The sequence below is a fragment of the Pseudophryne corroboree genome, chromosome 6 (genome assembly GCF_028390025.1).
Source record: "Pseudophryne corroboree isolate aPseCor3 chromosome 6, aPseCor3.hap2, whole genome shotgun sequence".
NCBI classification, from domain to species: domain Eukaryota; kingdom Metazoa; phylum Chordata; class Amphibia; order Anura; family Myobatrachidae; genus Pseudophryne; species Pseudophryne corroboree.
In genome coordinates, this window is record NC_086449.1 from 803002637 (window position 1) to 803018633 (window position 15997).

Genomic DNA, 15997 nt, shown 5'->3' on the forward strand with positions numbered 1-15997 from the left:
ATACGGCCCCAATTTCATTAGATGGTCTGCTTGGTAAATTGTAATCTCTCATCACGAAAAGAGAAGTCCACAAAATGTGGACAATTTCTACGACGGCTGTACATACAGCAATTGATAGAATATTATTCTGCATCTATTTAATAATTAAAGAAAATGGGAAAATAAAAGTGTTCCCTGATTAAGGCTGGATTGCGATTGTAGATGGAGGAGCCCCACCCTTACTTCGGGCGCATTTACAACATTGCAAACAAATTAAGTCAGTTTCCATGAAACCGTTGGCACAAGTGATGGATATCCATTGGTAGTTTTCCAAGAACAAATCCAGCAAGAGGACCACTTAAATAAGCAGCTGGAGGTGACCGTTATGCTTCCGAGATGAATATCAGCGTTCATTGTCGGTACCAGACACCTAACATCAGTAGCGGCCCATATGAAGTCATCCGACCTTTTACATACAGAAGAGCTTCTTAAATATGGAATTAATTCCACCACGGTGGCACAGTTGAAGACATCCAGTCTCACGCGGCAACAGCCAGATTCAGAGGGCTTAGCGTTCTCAGTAGCATACCCAGTTGACAAAAAAACAAATTAGGGACCATAATCTGGGCCCATCGCTGCACCACTGGGCCCTAGCTTGCCTGTTGATTGCTTAGGGAACGATTAACCAAGAAGAAATTATTAATTCAGCTAATTAAAAACTTCCCTTTAAATGCAGGCTCTCCGTACCCGTGGGTGATTGTTCTTGGAAGAGTTGAAGCATTCAGAGGATTGTGGGTAGAAATATGCAAATTATCACCGTTTAAAACAAAAAATGTCACCATCACCTTTTCAACACAGACACAAGCCGCGAGGAACGTCATCCACAACGCTAGACTTATATCACTGATGTCAATTTATCTTCTCAGTTCATGTACTTCCCTTTACGTTTCTTTTAGGCACAGTAAATGTATGAACATCTTTCAATAAAAAATTTTTGGAGGCGATAAAGCATTGCCGTAAGTGTTTTGCCAATGTTTTTTTTTTTTTGTAGTAACAAAAGTTTTTTGTTTTTCTTATTCACAAAGTGTTTTGTGCATGTGCTGGAAAAAAAACAAAACAATAATAAAAAATCCTGAACATAAAAATGGAGACTGTGAAAGACAACAGGTAAACCGATCCATTTTTGTAAACCGTAGAAATGTCACGTTTCATTTTGTGAAAGCCCATAGGGCTGCAAAATAGGAATACAAAAATACACGTTAAAAAAAACAAAAACACACCAATAAAACGAATAGTGTTAACTTGCTTTCAAATGAACCGGTTGAAGGATTTGCAAAAAATATTTTCCAAATATGGCCAATGTTAATCCACAATTCCTTGTTCTCGTGCTGCTCTGTCCTCGGTGTTTGTACTTTACATTCCCAAATCGGATTCAAGTTGGGTGTAAACAGGTGTCAGTAAATTTAATTGTCACGCCGCTATTCGATCTGTTCGTCTGTTCCTCCCCGCTGGCCTGATCTCCCGCACAATGAGTGGAATGATGAATACAAGGCTCATAAGGGTCTGTTGGGAAAGAAACACACGCTGTTAGCAATGGATTTGACTATTTAAAATACCACATAAGGGTTAGGCAGGAAAAGTGAAAGAAAAACTACTATTCAAAAAATTCCCACATAAATCTATCCATTACCCCATCACTTCTAACCACAAAAGCTAGTGAGGTCTGTGACCTGATCTTACCATAAGGATGAAGAAATAGAAGACCCACATCCAGTTCAGGGCACCTTGGATCACTGAAACCAGAACCTGGAAAGTAAAGACAACTAGATTCAGCTATATTCAGTTAAAACTACTACAGCATTTATGATTTTCAGCGTATCCTGAAAGCTGGCTGCCTTATTACTGAGCTCAGGGTGTTAAAGTCCCAAGGTAGAGAACCTGATGCGTTTCGTTGAGGGATAAACCATAGCAGATCAAGTTGTGGGTTAGGTCACAATGAAACGCATCAGGTACGTTACTTGGGACTACCACTGGACCAATCCGTATAACATCCTGAGATTAGTTATTACACAGCGCATGGGGAAGTTGGGAAATAAAAGGTGTTCTGTTATCATGGAAACAGATTTGCCTTCAATTCAGATACGAGAGGCTTGGTTTTGGGTCTTCCAGCCAAGTTCAGGTCAGAGAACGAAGGCAAGCATCATAATTCCAGTGTATTGGATCACATATACAATACACCCTATACACCCGAGAGCTTGTATTTCCGGAAAGATGACGCGTGTCCCCGTTCTCGGGTCCAAACTTGGGGAGAAAATCAGAGCTAAAATTAAGCCATCCATCTCTACTGCCATGTACTGTTCACCAGAGGTTCTAACTGATGGTTACATACACGCCTTATCTGACCTTATTGGCAAAACCATCTGCACCCCACTGGGGATACTTAGAGAATTTCTATACGAGGCAGCGGGAAGAGCAATTACTGACCCAATGAAATAATTCACCAATACATTCTTAAATAAGCCTCCAACAAGCATCGTCGGAAAGGATCCGACAATTAACTTTTTTTTAAAGTCGGATTGACATTATTGTCGGAAGGGACAGACAGACGCCCTCCCCGAGCAGGTCATCGCAGCGGGAGCGGAGAAACCCCGCAACTGCAGCAGCGTATCCGGAGGATGGGGCACCACAGTCAGACCTCACGGCAGCGTCCACCCGCTTGCTGGAGCCGGGTGGATGCTGCTGTGAGTGGCGGCGGTGCCCCATCCTCCGGCTACGCTGCTGCGGGGTTCCTGCTCTCCCCGGTCTCCTCTTCTCAGCTCCCTCATCTCAATCCGACTTTTTTTTTTAAAAGTCGGATTGAGATTGTCGGAAAGGGGGCCAAAACCTGCCGGATTTGGTCCCGTTTCCGACAGAAGCACGTGGATCGGCGGCTATTCCGCCAATCCACGTGCTTTCCGACAAATTCAAATTCCCGACTTGTCGGAAAATTCAGGGCTCTATTGAATAGGTCAGAACCGCTTCCGACCTAAAAAAGTCGAAAACTGCAGTCTTTCCGACAGACGGCAGCTTTCGACTGCGATTGAATATACCCCATGACCTGTTGGGGGTACATGAGGGTTTTAGTATTATCCACAAAAGATTTTGGTGAATGAATACCGGATTTGAGTACCGTGCGGCTCTATATTAAGCGCACAATCGCCAATTCTCCTGGGTGCTCGCACGTTATAGGATACAGTGCTGAAGCCTTAGCGTACACATTACTAAGGCCTAAAAATATGTGCAACGCTACTCTTAATAACACATTATTTTAATATACATACATACATTATTAATACATATCGTTTTCCTACTTAACTCTTAGTCGGCATTACATTTTACAGGACACAGCATAAAATAATGTCAGACATACGTTGTTATTTAAAGACATTTAAAGAAATAGGGGCAGATGTACTAAACCTTGGAGAGTGATAAAGTGGAGAGAGATAAACTACAAGTCAATCAGCTCCTGTCATTTTTCAAACACAGCCTGTAACATGGCAGTTAGGAGCTGATTGGCTGGGACTTTATCACCCACAAAGGCTTAGTCCATCTCCCTCTTGGAGAGAGAGATAAAGTGAAGTTGCCCAAAGCATCCAATCAGCTTGCAACTGTCATTACAAAGACTGTGTTAGATAAATGACAGTTAAGGTGGGTACACACTATTAGATATATCTGCAGATCAATTGATCTGCAGATATATCTATGTACAGATCGGGCAGTGTGCTGTGCATACACACAGCCCGATCCGTCGGGGGACTGACGTCATGAACTGGGCGGGCGGGCGCTCGCGCCCAGTTCACCTGTCAATCACCGCCGGCCGCCGCAGCATGTGTACGGGCGGTCGGACGACCGCCCCGTACACACACAGCAACGGGCCAATATATCGTTAGATGTATTGGCTGTCGGCTGTGCTGCGCGGCCGACGCAATACGTCTGTGAACGACGGAGTTCACAGACGTATCGCCCGTACACACTGGCTGACGGTCCCGCGATGTATCGGCCGTTCAAGAGAACGGCCGATACATCGACCACTGTGTACGGGCCTTTAGAAGCTGATTTGTTAGCTTTGGGCCACTTCTCCACTTTCTCTCTCTCTCCAAGGGTTGATACATCGCCCCCTAATTAAGAATAGGAAGTGCAGATGCTAAAGAGAGCAACAACTCATGGAGGGGGTTCACCAACACAACTCAAGGTGCAAAGCCCCAGTTTTTAGGGCAGGTTGCTGTTTGCAAAGAAACCTCAATGATTTTCCAAGCTTCCAATCACCGACAATTTAGGATAGAACATCACGCGGGTAAGACGAGCAGTCAGGGCATTGTAGAGTAAAGCCGGTTAACGCTTAATCAGTATTATATTCAGCAGCGAGTGCGACTAGATCACAGACCTCCACAATGCACCTGACCCCCATCATCCTGGTCGGCACGAGATGTTTCTGCCAACAAACCTCATGGTATAACGTTCACCTGTCAACGCAGATCCTTCTCTACAGACTTACTTGTCCCAGAGCGGCGCCGACGCTTCCTGTACCATCCACAATCCCAGTAACTGTGGCCAGAGCCTCACTGCTGCCTCTCACCATCTCCTGGCGGCCCAGGTCTGCAGAGATCGCCGAGCTGATCATGTTAGAGGGACCGCCGATGAAGAACCCTGGAAATAAACACGTCACCCGGTGCTCGGTTGGTTGCCTTTTACATTTGTATGTATATATAATTGATTGACTGTGTACAGTAGGTACGCACATACACATATTGTTATTAGCAGAGGTTGCAGCTGGTCGATACGGCACGGCTGTCTGCACTGAGCGGCCAATCAGAGTTGCGCAAAAGCCTTCCCGTAATTGCACTGACAATGCACAGAAATACATGCAGATAATTCACACATCTGTAGAGTTGCACACATTGGTGCAATGACACTACTCTCATCCACCGACCCTGTACCTGGTGCGGGAGAGCAGGCTGAAATCAGCTGCAATTCCGTCTACGCGCCTTCAGAACACCTGGCCTATGTTCCAATGCCTGGTATCACCCAGTTACGCCCAAGTGGCGAAAAGACTGAGCTGTTTACGTCTCTGGATCACCCCCAGTTGCTGCTGAGCGCGGGCGTGCTAAACTGCACAGCCATCCTGCAAAGCAGACTTTGTCGCAACTCTGAAAGAGCCGTAAAAGTGCACCGGTCTACGCCTTTGTGCCAAGTGACCACAGATACAACTGTCTGGATCTATGCATCAGCGGGGACATTTCTTTAAAAAGACATTTAGGAAATGAATTCCCAATAGACGGTGGCAGAAAGTATTTTCTGTATATAAAACAAAGAGAAGAAACCAAAACTTTGTAAGCAATGTGTTTAGTAAAAAGTGCAGGAATCAATAAAGTGTAGTTCTATACAATGGGATGTAATTGGCATCCAAGCACTTGGAATCTCGGCACCGGATTCCAAAAGGTAAGGATGCTAGGGAGTGTGAGGGTTGGGCTCTGAGGGAGGTGAAGGGGGTGTTTGGAGGGTTAGGCCTAGGGAAGGGAGGGATAGGATTAGGCTACGGGGAATGTTAGGGTTCGGGCTGGGGGAGGGAGAGTTAGGGTTAGGCCTGGTGGGAGGAAGAGTTAGTGTTTGACTACGGGAGGGAGGATTAGGCCTGGGGGAAGGGAGGGATAGGGTTAGACTGCGGGGTAGGAGGGTTAGGGTGCGAGGAATGAGGGTTAGGGACACCTGGAGAGGGTTAGGCTGCAGGGAAGGAGGGTTAGGGACTCCTGGAGAGGGTTAGGCTGCGGGGAAGGAGGGTTAGGGACTCCTGGAGAGGGTTAGGCTGCGGGGGAAGGAGGGTTAGGGACCCCTGGAGAGGGTTAGGGTGCGGGGAAGGAGGGTTAGGGACCCCTGGAGAGGGTTAGGCTGCAGGGAAGGAGGGTTAGGGACCCCTGGAGAGGGTTAGGCTGCGGGGAAGGAGGGTTAGGGACCCCAGGAGAGGGTTAGGCTGCGGGGAAGGAGGGTTAGTGACCCCTGGAGAGGGTTAGGCTGCGGGGAAGGAGGGTTAGGGACCCCTGGAGAGGGTTAGGCTGCGGGGAAGGAGGGTTAGGGACCCCTGGAGAGGGTTAGGCTGCGGGGAAGGAGGGTTAGGGACCCCTGGAGAGGGAGAGGCTGCGGGGAAGGAGGGTTAAGGACCCCTGGAGAGGGTTTGGCCTTGGCGCAGGGAATGATAGAGTTAGGCAGCGGGGAGGGATTAGGATTAAGGTTCCCTTACATCGGTGCACCTGTCGGCTTTTCAAGCTGCCGGGAAGCTGGCGTCGGTATCCTGACTGCCGGTCTCCATACAACAGTACTTTTAATAACACGGTGTTAATAGGACCTATGTTGTAACCCAAAGCAACCTATTAAATGTTGATTTTCCATGGTCTTGTACTAGACCGATGAGTGCAGATATCTAATTAGCGTATATATTACTGCGCTGAGAACCGTACTCCGCACATAATTCAGGAGGCGCATTAAAAAAGGTCAGCAAAGCCAAAAAAAGCTACTGCAGCATTTGCGGACGTGCAAATATTTACAGGGACTGTACGATACCGATCCCAGAGGACACACAGTACCTGTTATACTCATGAGAAATGCGTTGAGCGGCTTGTTGTTGGGGGAGCCTGGGGAAAAAAAACAAAAAAAATTATGTCAATTCCCAATTAATATGTGATATAAACACCAATGATCTTGAATATACTTAAAGGAAAAAAGTGTGCTCTTACTAGAGCTGTCTCATTATTAGACTGCTGCTCTCTGGTTAAAGAGACCTTTGGATGCGAATCACTAAACTGTTAGTCTGCCAGCCCAGCGAGAGTTCCTGAACGTTTCCCACGGCTGTCACACAAATCACACTGCAGTCACTTCTAATCTCTAGTGAAACCGCAAACACAGCAATAGAACCTATCTACTTCCTCTTTCTCCTTCCCGCGACAAACACACACGAGGTCAGATGAGCGCAGCTGTGAGAGTGAAACCGTGGTTTACACCAATGCACACGTGAGTGACCTGCCGGAAAAACGTCTCTGTCACCAGTACCGTGCGAGATGCAACAGACACAGTTCTAAAGTATTACACCAGGATCGAGACAGACACATTTTGCATAACAACTCACGGCTGTATCCGAACAGTGCGCCCACGGCACACACCAGACTGACGGCCAGGACGGGGGATCTTTTCTGCATCAAGTCGGATATAAACCCCTGGATGGTGCCACCTGCAGGAAAGTGAGGAAATTAAATCTACAAAAGAAACAATACAGAAAACGTATAGCCAAGGACTATAATAATAATAATACTAGTAATAATTTTATTTATATAGCGCTCTTTCTCCAACAGGACTCAAGACTAGGGTGTAAACAAAGCTCTGAAAAAGTGTCACCAGAGGCAGATAACTCGCTAACCGTGGGGAACCTGGGTACCAGACCGCTATGAATCTAAAGTTAATAGAGTTCTTTCAAAAACATAGCTACATCATATCTTCAGTGTGTGTCAGTACATCCCGAATCTCATATTGGGGGTCATTCCGAGTTGATCGCTAGCTGCTTTCGTTCACTCTGCAGCGATGAGGGGAAAAAAAATGGCACTTCTGCGCATGAGCGTCGTACTGTTGCAATGAACTGTGTAGTTTCACACAAGGTCTTGCGAAGCTTTTCAGTCGCAATGCTGGCCGCAGAGTGACTGTCAGGAAGTGGGCATTTCTGGGTGTCAACTGACCGTTTACAGGGAGTGTTCAGAAAAAAAACGCAGGCGTGCCAGGGAAAAACGCAGGCGTGGCTGGGCGAACGCAGGGCGTGTTCATGACGTCAAAACAGGAACTGAACAGTTTGAAGTGATCGCAAGCGCTGAGTAGGTATTGAGCTACTCTAAAACTGCCCAAAAAAACTTTGCCGCCGCCGCTCTGCGGTCCTTTCGTTCGCACTTCTGCCAAGCTAAAATACACTCCCAGTGGGAGGCGGCATAGCGTTTGCACGGCTGCTAAAAACTGCTAGCGAGCAACTCGGAATGACCACCATTGTTCCCCCACAATCTCCTCTATTACATAGAAGCTGCGTGTGTGAATGAGCCTGGTAATGCAATACAGCTCATCTCGGCTGTCGAAAGCTTTGATGTGCGGCACGTTCTACAAACTTCAAACGGTGACGACAGGAGTCATTATCCCATTACTGTTTATTGCCGACAATTAAAGTCACCTAGGCCAAGAGTTTCACACCCTTTTCTGTGAGATGACACAGCTGCCACGTCAATGTTACAATATAATAAGAGAGAAAAAAAGAATTGTGAATATAAATAGGCTTGAAAACCAAAATGGTTTCAACTTTTTACTTATTTATTTGTAGTTAAACGGCATGTCACTTATAATACCCACTCCATGTCTTCACCGTACAGCAAAAGATTTGTGTGGGTCGCAAAATTCTACTGGTAACCGAAAATGGGTTTTATCATCTAGTATGATGTATCTGATATACGTCTGCACCCGTATATGAAGTTATTAAATATTGTACAAGTCCCCATATTGTTATGCCCCCTTATAGTGATCCATTATTGGGGTGCTACCAATGATATCAAATGTAAGCAGGTAGGAGGAAAGGTGTCGGCTTCAGGTGGTGTGCAAGAATAAATGTAAAACATAACCTTTAGTATATTCATTTGAATAAATAATTGACAAAACCAGCTAAATAGAAAAAAAAAAGGGGGCACAATAAACTTTTGTGAGAAATAAAGAAACTGTGGTTAAAACCGAAATGTGCGGCCGGCTGGGCAGTCCCGGGAGACTCGCCTTCTTTTCCTGGTGACTAGGAGTGTTACACGATTTTCGGGAGCCTCCCAGCCGCTGGGAGAGCAGACAATGACTGTGTGTGGGAGCTGTGTGCCCGACTACCCTCAGCTAAGGTGGGCAAGTGGTGCCACCCATCCAGGTTGCAGGACCTAGGCAGAAGTACTGTCTTTGCCCCATGGCACCTGCATTTGGCTTCCATGGTGCCTGGAACTCTAGGCACTCAGCTGCTTCCTGGTCAATGTGGGGCCACCCCTTGACATGACATCATTAGTATGGGGGGGGTGACAGGTACAGGGTGCCAGCCCACCATACGTATCTGGGATATCCTTTCCCAGAGGATTCTGAAGGAAATTGCACAGGCCATAGCTGATGGGGCTTTCAGAACCAGTGCTGACCTGCTACAAGAGTACCACCATTTACTGGCTGATGAAATTCACTGCTGAATCAGGAGGCTACGGGCCTAGCGGCACCTGTCACGCTGGTGAGTGAGGAAAAGATTATGGTGTCAAACGCTCCTTTATACAAACAGCAGTGCACCCATACACGGATACCACAGATATAAGTTCTAGTTTACACTCTGGGTGTCTGGTGAAGACCACTAGTGTGTGAGTAACGCACTGCTCACCTATAATGCCGCCAATGTCGTACCAGATAGACAGCTGGTCCGCCTCGGCCTCCTTCCAGCAAAAGTTGATGCTCAGGTAGAAAGGAAGCCAGAAGAAGAAGGAGTAGTTCACCAGCTTCAGACAGGCATAGGCCAATGAATACTGCAGGCACATGATAGCGGAGGTTAGAATATGACCTAGAACCACATTCACCGTCCATAAAAGTAAAACGAGCCCTTGTGAGCCCCACAAACATCAGCAGCGGATTCAGTATAACCGAGGTTCATCAAATGTGGAATGATAACTGTATTAGCGAGCCAAAGTCCATTAATGTTCCATAGTAAATTCGTACAGATGGGAAAATGGCCATAGAGTAGAAGCACTGCCATCTAGTGGCCCTAAAAAGGAAGGATTCTAATATCTGTGCACTGAGCAGTTACAGTTTTGTATTTTTTATTTTATTATTATGGAGACAGCTGTTGCATGCAGATAAAACAGCATTAGTGGAAATCGGCGTCTCATTCTAGCTTTATAGTCTATGGACACCCAATAGGAAGCATCTCCCATTTAGCATTAGTGACAAGGAAGATGATAGGTCACACAGAACCCCCACCTATACCTAGTGGGTCCTCACCAGTAAGACTCCAGGTAAGCAGCAGGCCTGCACAAATCCAATGGCTTTGGTAGAACCGTCGTTGTCGGCAGCCTGTATAGAATAACCCGTTTCATTGTCTGCGTCGTTATCCTCACTCATGAGGGGTCTATTCACCTCCTCCGCTTGGCCTTCACCCTCACGCTCTTTTTCCCCGGCGTCCGATAGACCTGTAAGAGTGAACCCGCTTATATAATGAAACTTTGCTCCACAGAAGGCAAACAAGAAAACTAGATATTAATATCAGTACAACCCAATTATCAGAACGTTTCACATACCCAGCTCTTTAGGAGAGGTCACCAGGCCAAAGAAGATAATTAAACCTCCAGCAAACTGCACAGAGGCGGTGACCAGGAAAGCGTACTAGAAACAAAACCACAAAATTAACAACACATTTGAAGAAAGGGACAAACACTTAAAGTCAGGGAAACGAGCATTGAGATAGCAGGACCTCCTGCTGGGTCATGTTGGAGTGAGAGGGGAGCAAAAAGGGGCCCCCACGCATGGCAGAAGATATTAGCCAAATTACACAGATCTGCCCGTTTGGTGCTTGGTCAGAACGGCTGGGGGCACAACTAGAGTAGCGTACTTCCGTTCCCCAGTGATCCACATTAAACAGTACTTGCAACAATACCTGAAAACTATATGGTAATAGAAATTCAGAGATATTTGTTGCATGCATTTGCAAACACACGGGAAGCTGCCGGACCCTTCACGATCAGTCAGTCATACCCGTGTATAAGGTAAATCTAATTTTTGGGAGATTTCCGTTAACGCTAGCAACATACCTCATATCCATATTTTAACACAGAAGATGCAAGAAAGGCTCCTAAAATATTCCCAACAGATGCACAAGCACTCCACAGCCCGAATATAACGCCCCGTCTGCAGGGAACAACAACAAACAATGAAAGAATTAGTACTGGAATTTTCTCAAGTATTTCAATAAGACCGTTCGGCTACTGACATTAAAGGCCGGCATATTGAGGAGACCGCAGCCTATGAAGTCACAAGCAGCTAGTGACACCACTGAGGCACTGCCTGACTAACATGCATGAGCGCCGAATAATATTCATGAAACACTGGATTCTGCAAATTGATAGGATATTCAATAATGAATATTAATTCAGACCACAAAATGGCTGCCTACAATCTGAACGGGTGACATGGGAAATGTTAAACAGCTGCATTGACAATATATATATACACACACACATACATACACACACACACACACACAAATATATACACATACATACATACACACACGTACGTACGTATACACACACACCCACATTATATATATATATATATATATATATATATATATATATATATATACACACACACTAGGTGCTTCATCGCGCCCTACGGGCGCTCTTCACACCGTCGCAAGGGGCTACGCCCCCTTAACCCTTGCATGCCTTTCTGGGGTTTAATATTTGTATTATATGGAGTATTACCTGCATTCCTTTGTTAGTGGTTAAATATTGCACAATGAAAGGACGTGCGATGGTGAAGGAGGCGTAGCCCCTTGCGACGGCGTGAACAGCACCTGCAGGGCACGATGTACAGAATGTAGCGGGTGCGGGGGGGACTGCGGATGGTGTCTGTAGATGCTGCGGGTGGAGGGGAGGCAGAAGTGGGGGTGGGGCCCGGATGGGGAAGGTTCGGGAGGTGCTGCGTGTGGGGGAAGGGCAGAGTAGTGGGGGATGCAGATGGGGGAGGGGTCCGGAGGCACTGCTGGTGGGGGAGGGGCAGGGGTGCCACGGGTGGGAGAGGGGCAGGTGTGGGGATGTTGTGGATGGGTGAAGGGTTCCGGAGGTGCTGTGGGATGGGAAGGGACGGGAGTGCCGGGGGTTGGGTAGGGGACAGCAGGCACCATGGGTAGCGGCAGGTACGGGTGTTGCGGCGGATGGGAAAGGAGGTCCGGAGGTGCTGCAGGTGGTGGAGGGGCAGGTGCGGGGGTGCCATTGGTGGGGGAGGGGTGGGTGTGGGGGGGACCGCTGATGGAGGAGGGTGTCTGCAGATGCTGCGGATGGAGGGGGGCAGGTGTGGGGGGAGACATATAAGGGGGGTGAATGGTGGAAGGGGCCAGGAGGTGCTGTGGGTGGTGAAGGGGTGGAGGAGTGGGAGCCACGGGTGGTGTAGGGGGTCTGGAGGCACAGCATGTGGGGGAGGGGTGGAGTGCCGCATGTGGTGGAGGGGAAGGTGCGGAGGTGTGGTGCATTGGGGAGAGGTCTGGAGGCGCTGCGGGTACTGTACATGCCCTAAAAGGTAGTTGGAGGGTATGCAGTAACAGGGCCAGGACAGGGGTGACAGGGTCAGGACAGGGGTGACGGTGCCAGGACAGGGGTGACGGGGCCAGGACAGGGGTGACGGGGCCAGGACAGGGGTGACGGGGCCAGGACAGGGGTGACGGGGCCAGGACAGGGGTGACGGGGCCAGGACAGGGGTGACAGGGCCAGGACAGGGGTGACAGGGCCAGGACAGAAATGATAGGGACAGGATAGGGGTGACAGGGCCAGGGTAGGGGCGGCAGGACCAGGACAGGGGTGACGGGGCCAGTATAGGGTTGACAGGGCAAGCACAGGGGTGACAGGGCCAGGATAGGGGTAACAGGGCTAGCATAAGGGTGACAGGGCCAGGATAAGGGTGAAAGGGCCAGGATAAGGGTGGCAGGGCAAGGCCAGGGGTGACAGGGACATGACAGAACACAGGGCACGGGAGAGATTGGTATTAGGGACAAAACAGTGGTGACAGACAGATGTGTCTTACCGGAGTCACTGCTGCTGGCTGCTGCTGTTCCACTCCAACCTGTTGGGATCTGCTGCTGCTGGAGACTTGGCATGGCTGACTCTCTCAGGCTGGAGTCCTGCTTTCTCTGCCCGTCCGCATCACTCCCCCCCCTCCTCAGTCACACACCGCAGACCTCGCGCAACTGCCGGGCACTGTGGTAAGGTGAGACTGGAAATGACTGGTTAGCCCCCTGGAGATGCTGCGGCTGGAGGGAGGAGGGGGTCATAGCATGCACGTGGCGCGGACCTCACGGCTTCCGGGCACTGTGGTAAGGGGAGACTGGGAGTGACTGGTTAGCTCCCAGGAGACGCTGCGGCTGGAGGAAGGAGGGGGTCATAGCATGCACGTGGCGCGGACCTCCCGGCTTCCGGGCACTGTGGTAAGGGGAGACTGGGAGTGACTGGTTAGCTCCCAGGAGACGCTGCGGCTGGAGGGAGGAGTGGGTCAGAGCCTGCAAGCAGCTCGGATTTCTGCAGTGCTACCCGCCAGCTAAAGTGTGTGAATGAGCTGGGCGCACTCCACTGCGGGTGGCAGCGCTGCAGCTAGCGGTGGGGTTGCCGGGGCTGGAGATAACAGAGGCAGTATGGAACCTGCACAGCGGCAGGTGCCCCACAAAACTGCAGCTAAGAAGCGTGGAGTGTGCCAGAAAGTGACGCTCCTCTGCACCAGAGAGACCCTGCTGAGTATGCCGATGTGGGGGGTCAAGCACACAGTGAGCCGGTGCCCGTCTGTCTGTATGACATACCCCCTCACACAACCCCATACCTGAGTCTCAAATGTCCCGATTTTTGCGGGACAGTCCCATTTTTTGGGGTCTGTCCCGCTGTCCCACCCGCGGGTCGCAGTGTCCGGCGGTGGGGGGCATTTGGAAAGCTCCTGTACTCGCTGTTCTGCTTAGCAGAGCAGCGGTGAATAGTGGAGACAGAGGGAGAGGGGGCATCAGGGGGTACGGATTAATGGGGGGTTCCAGCAGCAGAGCCGGATTAAGGGGGGGGGGGGCAGGGGATACGTACCGTTGGCCCCACAGTTTTAGGGGGCCCCCCGGCTGGAGTAGCTCTGTCCCAGCTCAGAAGCTCCCCCCGTACTGCCAGCAACAGCGGCAGCATTGTGCTACAGTCAGCACACGCTGCTGCATATTGGCAGGTCTTTGGTGTTGCAGGGAGGCAGCAGTCTCCCTGCTTTCTTCTCCCTGTGCGGGTGTGTAAGGGGGAGCGACCACCCCCTCTGGATTTAGCCCTAGCTGAGGGGCCAAAATCCCATAAAAAAATATATCGGAATTTGCATAAGGGGGCGTGGCCGCGCGGGGCGCGATTAGGCCACGCCCCCAACACCCAGCAGGCACAGCAATGAGATAGGGCTCCCCTGTCTCAAGTGCCCTGGGCCCCCCAGACTCATAATCAGCCCCTGGGAGCATGCCAGCAGCTCACAGAGCGCTGGGCATGCCCCCTCACTGACGAAAACGGGGACCCTCCCGTGAAGCCACGCCCCCTTTTCGCCGAGTGTGTTTCCCTCCTTCTGCCTGGATAAAGCTCCTGCAGAAAGCTGGGAGGTCTGCACCCCTGCCTGTGACATGCCCAATGCCCATGCTATCTGCTTCTGCTCCTAGTCTCCTGTAGATTTGGCCAGATCTCTGTGACTCATTTGACTAACTCCGCCCACTGTTGACTCCGCCCAGCGTTAGCAAATGAATCACAAGGTCACAGAATAGGGCTATTATATAGGAGATTATAATAAGAATTTACTTACCGATAATTCTATTTCTCGGAGTCCGTAGTGGATGCTGGGGTTCCTGAAAGGACCATGGGGAATAGCGGCTCCGCAGGAGACAGGGCACAAAAGTAAAGCTTTCCGATCAGGTGGTGTGCACTGGCTCCTCCCCCTATGACCCTCCTCCAAGCCAGTTAGGTACTGTGCCCGGACGAGCGTACACAATAAGGGAGGAATTTTGAATCCCGGGTAAGACTCATACCAGCCACACCAATCACACCGTACAACTTGTGATCTAAACCCAGTTAACAGTATGATAACAGCGGAGCCTCTGAAAAGATGGCTCACAACAATAATAACCCGATTTTTGTAACTATGTACAAGTATTGCAGATAATCCGCACTTGGGATGGGCGCCCAGCATCCACTACGGACTCCGAGAAATAGAATTATCGGTAAGTAAATTCTTATTTTCTCTATCGTCCTAGTGGATGCTGGGGTTCCTGAAAGGACCATGGGGATTATACCAAAGCTCCCAAACGGGCGGGAGAGTGCGGATGACTCTGCAGCACCGAATGAGAGAACTCCAGGTCCTCCTTAGCCAGGGTATCAAATTTGTAGAATTTAGCAAACGTGTTTGCCCCTGACCAAGTAGCTGCTCGGCAAAGTTGTAAAGCCGAGACCCCTCAGGCAGCCGCCCAAGATGAGCCCACCTTCCTTGTGGAATGGGCATTTACATATTTTGGCTGTGGCAGGCCTGCCACAGAATGTGCAAGCTGAATTGTATTACACATCCAACTAGCAATAGTCTGCTTAGAAGCAAGAGCACCCAGTTTGTTGGGTGCATACAGGATAACAGCAAGTCAGTTTTCCTGACTCCAGCCGTCCTGGAACATATTTTCAGGGCCCTGACAACATCTAGCAACTTGGAGTCCTCCAAGTCCCTAGTAGGTGCAAGGCACCACAATAAGCTGGTTCAGGTGAAACACTGACACCACCTTAGGGAGAGAACTGGGGACGAGTCCGCAGCTCTGCCCTGTCCGAATGGACAAACAGATATGGGCTTTTTTGAGAAAAAACCACCAATTTGACACTCGCCTGGTCCAGGCCAGGGCCAAGAGCATGGTCACTTTTCATGTGAGATGCTTCAAATCCACAGATTTGACTGGTTTTAAACCAATGTGATTTGAGGAATCCCAGAACTACGTTGAGATCCCACAGTGCCACTGGAGGCACAAAAGGGGGTTGTATATGCAATACTCCCTTGACAAACTTCTGGACTTCAGGAACTGAAGCCAATTCTTTCTGGAAGAAAATCGACAGGGCCGAAATTTGAACCTTAATGGACCCCAATTTGAGGACCATAGACACTCCTGTTTGCAGGAAATGCAGGAAACGACCGAGTTGAAATTTCTTTGTGGGGCCTTCCTGGCCTC

At 49.3% G+C, this 15997-nt stretch overlaps 1 protein-coding gene across 2 annotated transcripts in view; it reads right to left on the bottom strand.

The window, feature by feature from the left end:
- Nucleotides 1–874: 874 nt before the first annotated feature.
- Nucleotides 875–15997, bottom strand: part of SLC37A3 (solute carrier family 37 member 3) — a 74078-nt gene continuing 58955 nt past the window's right edge. For both annotated transcript variants that reach the window (XM_063928944.1, XM_063928945.1), the window contains exons 7-15: nucleotides 10845–10941; nucleotides 10335–10419; nucleotides 10039–10226; nucleotides 9425–9566; nucleotides 7136–7237; nucleotides 6597–6644; nucleotides 4514–4665; nucleotides 1720–1785; nucleotides 875–1542 (exon numbers count right to left, since the gene is read on the bottom strand). In XM_063928944.1, the coding sequence (XP_063785014.1) occupies nucleotides 1450–1542; nucleotides 1720–1785; nucleotides 4514–4665; nucleotides 6597–6644; nucleotides 7136–7237; nucleotides 9425–9566; nucleotides 10039–10226; nucleotides 10335–10419; nucleotides 10845–10941 (973 nt within the window). In that variant the 3' untranslated portion in view covers nucleotides 875–1449. The remainder of the gene's footprint in view (nucleotides 1543–1719; nucleotides 1786–4513; nucleotides 4666–6596; nucleotides 6645–7135; nucleotides 7238–9424; nucleotides 9567–10038; nucleotides 10227–10334; nucleotides 10420–10844; nucleotides 10942–15997) is intronic.